The sequence below is a fragment of the Terrapene carolina genome, unplaced genomic scaffold, assembly GCF_002925995.2.
Source record: "Terrapene carolina triunguis isolate 2854851 unplaced genomic scaffold, T_m_triunguis-2.0 Scaffold172, whole genome shotgun sequence".
Taxonomy (NCBI): Eukaryota; Metazoa; Chordata; order Testudines; family Emydidae; genus Terrapene; species Terrapene triunguis.
In genome coordinates, this window is record NW_020664523.1 from 395,110 (window position 1) to 405,051 (window position 9,942).

The window sequence follows — 9,942 nt, forward strand, 5'->3', positions numbered from 1 at the left end:
CAGCAGAGAGTCTCCGACCACCACTACCCTACGTTTCCTATTCGCAGCGGTGGCAGCAGACCTCATTGCTTGAGTCATTTAAAACTGTATCAGATAAAACATTGGACAGTGTATTGTAGGGTGTGGTCTCATACTGGCAGATTTTGTGGGAAGCACAGGAGAAGAGTAGACCCAATAACCTTCTAGAAATTATGGAATGAAAAGATCTGGTTGTTCTAGATTCTCATCTGGGTCAGTCCATGCTTCTGGGAACATCTCAATGGGCAGGGGATGACATGCTCCTGATGACACTGTGAGAAGACAGGAGTATTTTCTTTCTGACTCAGACTTAGAATGGGTCTCTTTAAAACACAAAAACTCTCCAGGTGCCTCACATAGAGCTGTTTGAACCCTTTCAACCTTGAATTCTTTGCCATTACATGTAACAAATGTGGCTCTTAGACATTAAGGAGTTAATAAGAATCTGGGAAGATTCTTTGGTCAATATGGAGAGGAATGTCACATTCAATCATCCTGCATGTACAGGCAGCACCTGCTCTAGCCACATGCAAGCCAGGAGGGAGACAGTCTCCTCCCACCTGCTCCTGGAGCAATTCCCATGCTCCCGTGTCTAGTCTTGCTGAGAAGGGGATATTTGCCCACGGTGCTTTGTAAAGGAGACTACACTTTGTGATGTGCTGTCTCTTGTTTGCCTCCCTGTAATGCTGCATGTGTGTGTGCTGTTGCCCTATAGCCCTGGCACTGACAGAGAAGCTGATGAAACTCAACCCTGGTGGGAATGCCAAGCTGGTGAGCATGGGACACAGCCTGCGGACTGAGATGATGAACTTGCTGGGGACTGATGGGATACTTTTGTACCCTTCCCACCCCATAGTGGCACCTAAGCACTACTCTCCCTTGGGGATGCCTTTCAACTTTGCGTATACAGGTGAGCAGCCCTTGAGTGGTGGGAGAAAAGCTGGCAATCTCAGCTGTGCCAGAAGTAATTGGATAGCATTGCACTATCTCAAAAGGCCTGTTCCCAGTAGTGAGGGCAGTCAAAAAAAGCAGGGGTGGAGGGGGGCTCATGAGAATCTTCCCTTTTAAAAATCGGGGAAATGTATTCACAGGTTCGAGAGAGCAGTCTAGCCATGTGCTGTCTCACCCTGGAGAGCTTTCTCACCCAGGATGCACTGCGCCTCTCACTTGTGCTGCAAAGCAGTTGGTACCAAGCAGTGGTTGTGTTGGTGGTCCCTTGGCCCATAATCCTAGATGGGGAGCTCTCTGGAGCAGGCCTATTTTTGTTTTACTACTTTGTATGCCTCTTAGGGCCTGCTCAGAACCTCTAGGGGCTACAGTAGTATAGATGCTACTGCAGAGCTCATTCTGAGATGTGATTTTTCTGGTTGCACATCAGGAGACTTGTGCAGATACTCTGCAGGGGCATTTCCCTTGCACCTGCCCATTAATTGAAGAGTAAACCTTTAGAAGAGTGGGAGCAGAAACCCACTTATCTTTGGGATGAACACTTGAGTTCTTGCTTCTGTGTCGAAGGAGCCACATAAGTGCTATCTGAACACAACACTATATCCAGGTTCACATGGGTGGAGAGAGCGGCGTGGATGACCCTCCCCAAGACATTTTAATTGGGGCAGTTACCTTGCTAATGGAGTTGTAGCCTGTGGCAGGTGCTTCTCCCCACCCTGTAAGTGATGGGCAGTGTCTACAACCACACTTTAAATCCATATGGCATTTCTGGGCCTCCTATTGGTGATGTCCATTTGACTAAAGTGTGACTGCAGTAGCATGGGAACCCTCATATCAGGGAACCTAACTGGTCGCCTTCATCCTCTTTACAGGATGGGTGTTAAAGCTGTATCACGTATGCCCCTTTCTAGCGAACATCCAAGGGTTGCCACCCATCCTGAGATTTCCAGCATTTGCCCCATTGAGATGCTTTACATGGCTTTCTCAAGTCTTGAGTTCCTTTGTCTCAGTGTTGCACTATGATGCAGTGTGGTTTTGGAACAACTTGACACTGTATAGAACATCATCGTGAAAAAGGGCCTCTCGAGGTCATGATCTTTTGATGCACTGTGGTGATGTTGCATGACTGTTGTCATCTCATGTGATGCAGTAGTTTGACCTTGTGAGACAAACAGTTTAGTGGCACTTGGAGATCCACTGCTGGTTGGAGGCTCCAATATGCAGATTTATCATTAAAATTGGCAGATTCCTAGATTCTAAGGCCAGAAGGGACCATTGTGATCATCTAGTCTGACCTACTGTATAACACAGGCCAGAGAACTTCCCTAAATTAATTCCCTTTTGAACTAAATCAGATCTTCTAGAAAAACATCCATCTTGATTAAACATTTTCGAACTGTCCTTGCAGTCTGTACTGGGTCAAACTCACTGCTTACCCTGTGAACTCTCCAGAGGCCACAGCAAGTGACTTGGGTGAGAATGGATTACTCGCATGACCAAGGATGGAGCACTTTGTGTCTATTCTGATCTGCCCTTCTCTTTCTTTCAGCTGTTTTCAATGTCCTGGGCTTGCCTGTCACCCAGTGCCCACTGGGCTTGAGCAGTGAGGGACTTCCCTTGGGAATTCAGGTGGTGGCAGGCCCGCACAATGACCATCTGACACTGGCTATGGCTCGATACCTGGAGAAGGCTTTTGGAGGCTGGGTTTGCCCTGGAAAATCATAACACTGATTCCTAGGACCCCCTCATGGCAGGAAGACGGAGACAATCCTTTTCCCAAAAGCTAGCAATGGGCATCAGTGCCTGTTTGGATCCGAACAGTAACACTCCCTCCCACACAACCCAAGCTCCTTTCTGGAGCAGCGTGGGCAGGCTAACTCAGCCAGGACCAAGTGCTCATTCTCCTCCAATCAGTGGCCAAGTGCTACTGCTCAAGCTCATATTTTCAACTGGAATTTTCTCCTCTTCCTGCAGACGACGATGGGAAAGGGAAGGAGCGAGCGAGCCAGTGAGTATCCCCAGCCAGCTTCTTTCTGTAGGAACCTGAGTTCTCATGGATTCTGAATGGAAGGCTCATGCCCTTGCTGGGGGAGATGGTAGCATGTGCCCAGATTAGGTGGGCTGCCATTGTGAGACCACTACTCTTTATTTTCAGTTATTTTCTTTCTCTGTTATGTTCGCCTCTTAAAGACAAAGGAAAGGGACAGGGAGAAGGGGCGGGCTGGACCGTGGGTACTAAAGGGTTATTTAGGGAATAATCTTCCAGCATGGTGCCTGCTGGAGAGCAATGTTCAAAACTCCCATGAATGTGTAAACTTGCTTGCTGTGCAGCTGGGATGCTCTACTTTCTCATCTCCTGCCTAACTTAACTATCCATGCACAACCGAGTCACTGGTTACCTGCAGCCCAGCTGAGCTGAGTCGAAGTGAACAGGTTTTTGTATTTCCCCCACTAACTGTAGAATGGAAAGGGGTTTCACGTGGTGTGTTTCTGCTTTAAAGCATTTAACGCTAAAGGCAGTGCGCCCAGCCTGGTAGCATCACCTCCTGTCCTCCATGCACAGCTGCTCATTCAGGGGCAAAGGAAGCACTGGTCTTTGACCTGCACACTGACAGCCATGGAGCTGAAACCGTTTGGGCTCAGAGTGAACTCTTGCTGTGAGAGACCTGCTCTGCTGGGATCATTATTGCATCAGAAAAAGGGAGAAGACATTTCTCCCAATGTCATGAGATGGCTTCCCCAGCTCTTCCTTTCTCTTCCACTCCATTGGGACAGTAGATTGTGGCTAAGCTGCCTAAGACACTTTTCTGAAGGAGATGAGGGAAAAGAAACGGTACTGCTAGATGTAGAATTTTGTCCTCCTTTGGCTCTGGGCCCTACTTCCATGTAGCCCCCAAGTGGGCGTGCACAAGCACTGTGGGCTACCAGCTGTTTCTTTTGAGCAATGGTGTATGTTTATCAAATGTAAATAACTCAGCTGGTATTAAAGAGATTGCATCCCTCCAGTTCATGGCATAACTGTGTCCTCGTTGAAAGCTTGCAATTGTTGCCATATGGTCCCAGGCTTTGTGGTTTCACTGGATGCCACCAACTAAGTGGCTTGGGCTGAGTATGTTCCTGCACATGAGACTCCAAGGAAAACTGAGGGCGCTGTTCCCCTGAACCATGTCCCAGTATCGTGGTGGTTTGCTGTATTTCACATGAGATGTCATTTGAAGCTGTTTCCAATTGTGGTCGTTAAAAGGTCCCATGGTGTGCACGCACTCCTGTCGAGGGCTAGCTTATCCAAATTCCAGCACATACAATCACATTAGCGTGTGAACTTAGTCCATGTTTTTCTTTATGTCATCTTCCTAACCCTTGTTCTGTTGTGGTGTATGTGGAGTATAGTTATCACCCACCACTCCAGAGGTGGCTGCATTTCAGTGGTAGAAAAAAAATTGGTTATATTTCTAAGTTGTGAAAAAAACAAACTAAAATCAGCCAGCACTGCCTAATGAGTGTCTCCTTTAGTTATTCCCCTTGTTATTGAACAGAACATTTTAAAATCTTGCTTCTGGTATTTGATGGTTACCATGTTTAGATTCAGTCACAAGTCAGCAGCATCTATTTGTTTGAGAGGCCAAATTGCTAAATGTTGCAGATCATGTACTCTGTGCACATACTCTTCACTTTTTATTTAACCCAATGCCCTAATTTTGGTCATACCCAGTTCCTTAGCTACAAGTAGATGTGACGTGTTGTTACCCCCGGGGTGCAGCCTGGGAGCCGTTGGAACCGCTGTGCCCCCTAACAATTCACCTGGGTTGGCCTCTCTCACACTGCTCTGCTGCTGCTAATAGCCAGCCTCTCCAGGCCCTGTTGTCACCCAACACAACAGCAGGTGGCGCCACACATCCAACTGAGTTACCTGGGTGCTTTACCGAAGCCATTTAAGGATCAACTACGGAAGCACCAGCTCCCCAGCCTTGCACCCTTATTGGAGTATAAACCCAGAATTATACTGCCTTGCACTGCACAGGGATATGTATGGTGCAAGCTCATTAAATTAATCCGCTTCCCTTGATGTGGGGAACAAGCTGAGATTTTCCCAAACACTTCAAAAACGCACTGGTTAAGATAAAACATAAAACAAGTTTATTAACTACAGAAAGATAGATTTTAAGTTATTATAAGTGATAGCAAACAGATCAAAGCAGGTTACCTAGCAAATAAACAAAACCGCAAACTAAGCCTAATATACTAGACAGATAGGATTTGAATTAGCAATATCTCACCCTGACTGATGATACAAGCAGGCTTGCAAATTCTTGAGGCATAGGCTGCCTTTGCTGTGCAGCCTGGGTTCCCCTGGCCCATTCCAAGTCTTTTGTCTTTTAGAGGTTCTTCCAGGTGTTGAGTTGCGGGGGAGTCAAGACAAATCATGTTGTCACTCCCCACCTTATATAGACACTCCCTATGGTGGGAACCCTTTGTCCAAGCTAAGTTCCCAGCCCAGTTTGTGGAAAAATACAGGTACCAAAATGGAGTTCAGTGTCATGTAGTCTGGTCACATGCCCTTGCATGTCTTGCTAAATCATAGCAGCCATTATTCATAGGCTGGCTGAAGGGTACCCAGGCGAGGACAAACCTTTTCCATGGTCCATTGTCTTTGCTGATGGCTATTAGCACTGTCTAGCTCAGGGGTCGGCAACCTTTCAGAAGTGGTGTGCCGAGTCTTCATTTATTCACTCTAATTTAAGGTTTTGTGTGCCAGTAATACATGTTAACGTTTTTAGAAGGTCTCTTTCTATAAGTCTATAATATATAACTAAACTATTGTTGTATGTAAAGTAAATAAAGTTTTAAAAATGTTTAAGAAGCTTCACTTAAAATTAAATTAAAATGCAGAGCTCCCCGGACCGGTAGCCAGGACCCAGGCAGTGTGAGCACCACTGAAAATCAGCTTGCGTGCCGCCTTCGGCATGCGTGCCATAGGTTGCCAACCCCTGGTCTAGCTTCTTCATTGTTGTACCTGAAAGGCTTGTTGTGGATGTTTCCAATTTCACAACATCTTTCAGTAACACAGACTGACGTTGCACTCCATACGCTTTATGAAAATATGCTTATGAATGTGAATATGACAACTGGAATATGCTTTACGCTAAATACCCATTGTATGGTATCATTAGAAAGCTTGTAATCTACTGAGTGTGTTCATCCTATTTGTTTGCATGTATTATTTCTATGTCTGGAGTTAGAAAAATAAGATATAAACTTGTATTATTGATGTAAACATTTTAAGTGGAAGCCATTAAGGGTGCGTCAGAATCAATGAACGTTATTTACCTGCAAGCCTTCCTGCGTACATGTGGGCCAGCGCATGGCTAATGAAGAATGAGGTCTCACAGGGACATGACCATGTCACCTGATACTGAAATCCATCTTAAATCTTGTACTTTTCCATTTAGAAGGAGGGGTGGGGGCCAAGCACAGACAAAAGATCCCTGCCTTGTGCCAAAGCTATGTAAGGGGGTGGAACAGGACAAAGAGGCTGCCAGTCATGAGAAAACCCCTGCTTACCACCCAAGATGTCTGCTGGAACTAACAAGGACTGTACCAAGGGAAAGGATTGGGCCCAGACTAGGAAGGAGTCTAGTCTGTGAAAGAAGCTTATTGGAACATCTCTGAGGGTGAGATATTACCTGTAATCAGTTCCTTAATGTATTAGGCTTAGACTTGTGTGTTTTTGTTTTATTTTGCTTGGTGACTTACTTTGTTCTGGCTGTTATTACTTGAAACCACTTAAATCCTACTTTTTATACTTAATAAAATCTCTTCTGTTTATTAATGAACCCAGAATCAGTGATTAACATCTGGGGGAGCAAACAGCTGTGCATCTTTCTCTATCAGTGTTCTAGAGGACGGACAATTTATGAGTTTACCCTGTATAAGCTTTATACAGAGTAAAATGGATTTATTTGGGATTTGGATCCCATTGGGAATTGGGTGTTTGGGTGCTGGAGAGAGAACCTGATGAGCTGTTTTTGGTTAAAGGCTGCAGCTTTGGGGGCGTGGACCAGACCCTAGGTCTGTGTTGCAGTGGAGTAGCACGTCTGGCTCAACAAGGCAGGGTCCTGGAGTCCCAAGCTGGCATGGAAAACGGGCTCAGAAGTAATTTCAGCACATCAAGTGACAGTCCCAAGGGGATCTCTGTGACCAAACCTGTCTCACACACATAGCAAAACTTCATAACTTCACATACAATGATAACACATAAAAGCCAATGAGATACTAATGTTTAGCAGTTCAAGACTTTTAGAATGATACCCCACAAGGCATACTTTGTACAGCACATATCCTAATTACATGACAGTGGTGAATATGGGGGTGCCAGGGTATTGCTTTGGGGCACAGAGTCTCACAATAGAAACTTCCTGGGTTCTGCTTGTTCAACTTATTGTAGAAAAATAATGCCATTGTTTAATGACCTCAAAGGAAAACCCCTAGACAAAGCAGATATTGTGATTCCTCTGCAAAATTCTACCCCAGGGCCAGTGAAACAGGTTTTTTTTCTCCATACAAGCCATCATGTTAAATGTTTGGGCTCATAAGTTTTCATGACAAGTTTTCAAGGCTATAGTAACTCAATTTTTTAAAAAAATCATGCTTATTGGTTTGAAAGTCAGGAATATACAAAAGGATCCCAAAGCATTGGTGCAAATTCTCATGTGTGAAACTGTCAAGGTTTTTGGATACAAACTGAGGAGGCTGCTTGTCCTCAGGGTACAGTAATCAAGCTGTGATTTATGGTCCTGTAACGATGCCAATAAATCAGGTACCATTAATACTACTCTGGGAAGCTCTTTGAACCCTTTGAATAAGAGCAGAGATGAGTGGGTATCACTATGCTAATAATGGGGTCTCGTACTGAAGGAGTCCTCTGAAATTCAGAGGCAGTTGGCCAAATGATGTCCCACCTTTAGAGGTGTCCTATAGTGGGGAGGGTGTAGGAAGCTTTCTCAGACCTTTGGTTCTGTCTAAAGGGGGGAGGGAGTGGAGGGTCCATGCCTGGGTGGGATATGGGTGCAGATAGGATCCTTTCTCCATGGATAGTGCTGGCCAGGCCTGTTGGTCAAGTGTAGCAATAGGCACGTCCCAGCACACTGCCCTCAGTGATCAGACAGTGTTATGCCTTGCTAAGCTATAATGCCTGCTGACCACCTCCACTGGGCTGTTAGACCACCTCCTCCCCTCCACAGCATGGTTCAGCCTCACAGAGGGATAGCTGGGCCCTGTGAATGTATAGGGATTCCTCAGTATTACTGAAATGCAGACTGTGACGAAGTTGGGGCCCCAGCGACCTGTTTACCTGGGACGGAAGACAAAGGACAGGGGAGGAGCTGTTGGGGCCCCTGATATAGGATGCCCATCTGGAAAGTGCAGGGTCTCGGGACTGGAGAGAGAGAGCAGGCAGAGCCTACCTGGATGCAGGGGAGACTCAGATGTACTGTGCTGAGGGCCCTGAGAATTTCCTATGCTATGTTCAGACGCTCAATAAACCCTCCTGTTTTAAGTTGGTTGAGAGTCACTCTGTTATAGAGAACAGGGTTGCATTATTCCCTCTGGGAGTGGAGGCCCTGGGGGTCCAGAGCAAGGTGACTCCCTGAGGGGGCCCATGGCGAGAGACAGGTGTGCTAAGGCTCAGAGAGGTGTGGTTCCAGGAGGTGGAGGGGCTTAACCCCCAAGAGAGAGGGGACCCCCGAGAGGGGCTGTCACACTGAATGGGGTTCCCCCCAGGGACTGTACGGGGTCAAGAGTGGGCACGACCTGTGAGTCTGTGACACAGCCATCTCTGGGGTGGAACAGGGCAGCAACACTATACAGCAAACTTTAAGGCTAAAAAATGTTGGACAGCACTTAGAATGGTTTTGGCCAGGAAACACGAGCAAGGCATTGTAAACCTTTCACTGGTCCAACTGAAAACTCTCTATCTTGTCAAACACTCAAATTTAATAAAATAAAAAAAAATGTTGTTGGACCCTTAGAATGAAGATGCATTTCCAATGAATGCCTGCTTGGACACATTCAAGCATGCTCGAGTGATAGGCAGTATTAAAGAGTTAATAGACTGAGGATTTGCTGTGTTGTAGGCTTCTGCATGTGTCATAAATATTTGCTTTAACCTTACAATGCTATTCAGAGGTGTGTCAGATTAGCAAGTGAAACTGGCAGCCAACATTGGATTTGACAAATACAACAAAGAATGTTAGGCTAGGCTGTATTGTTTCACCACCTGCTGAGGGCACTGCTGGCTCAGGAGAGGGAGGCAATGGCTCGGATAGAATTAGCATACTGTCCACCTGAGCCATGCATGAAACCATCAACAAGGAAGGAAGAAAAGGAGACGAAACCAGGAAAAGGACATGAACCACAGAAGTCATTCAGAGTGCAGTTGTTGGTAAGTTGGTAAGTTGTCGCCCAAAGCCTCTCAGAGCCCAGCCGCGGGGACTGCTCGCTTGGAAGAGAGACAGATGAGACAGAGAAGGATCAGGTATGTGAGGGGAGGGAGGGAGTCAGATGTAAAGGACTGTCCTGCCAGTAACCCAGGTCCTGCTTTGACAGAGCTGTTTTTGTTCTCCAAAGACCTGGGGAAATGTGTGTAGCGCATACGGCAGGGGCATAGGTGCTGGAACTAGGAACATAGGTGCTGCCACACCCCCTGGCTTGAAGTAGTTTCCATTATATGCAGGGTTTACACTTTGGTTCAAGGGCTCTCAGCACCCCGACTATAAATATTGTTCCAGCACCCCTATGGCACGGCTGCATGTATGAAACAATTTTTTTCCCCTGAGGCCCATCTCTGCAGCTGCAATAGGCCCTGTGGCCCACTAGTAACACTTCTTGTGGAAAATTTTAATGTAATTATTACATACATATGAACTATAACACTGTAAATCAACTTTTCATGGCCGTGGCGGAAAGAATGAAAGATCT

General features: G+C 46.1%; 1 protein-coding gene across 1 annotated transcript in view; it reads left to right on the plus strand.

Moving 5' to 3' along the window:
• Window positions 1–3,971, plus strand: part of FAAH2 (fatty acid amide hydrolase 2) — a 34,242-nt gene extending 30,271 nt beyond the window's left edge. Inside the window, exons 9-10 of the mRNA XM_026653936.1 lie at window positions 734–928; window positions 2,516–3,971. Coding sequence (XP_026509721.1) covers window positions 734–928; window positions 2,516–2,691 — 371 coding nt within the window. The 3' untranslated portion in view covers window positions 2,692–3,971. The remainder of the gene's footprint in view (window positions 1–733; window positions 929–2,515) is intronic.
• Window positions 3,972–9,942: the final 5,971 nt, after the last annotated feature.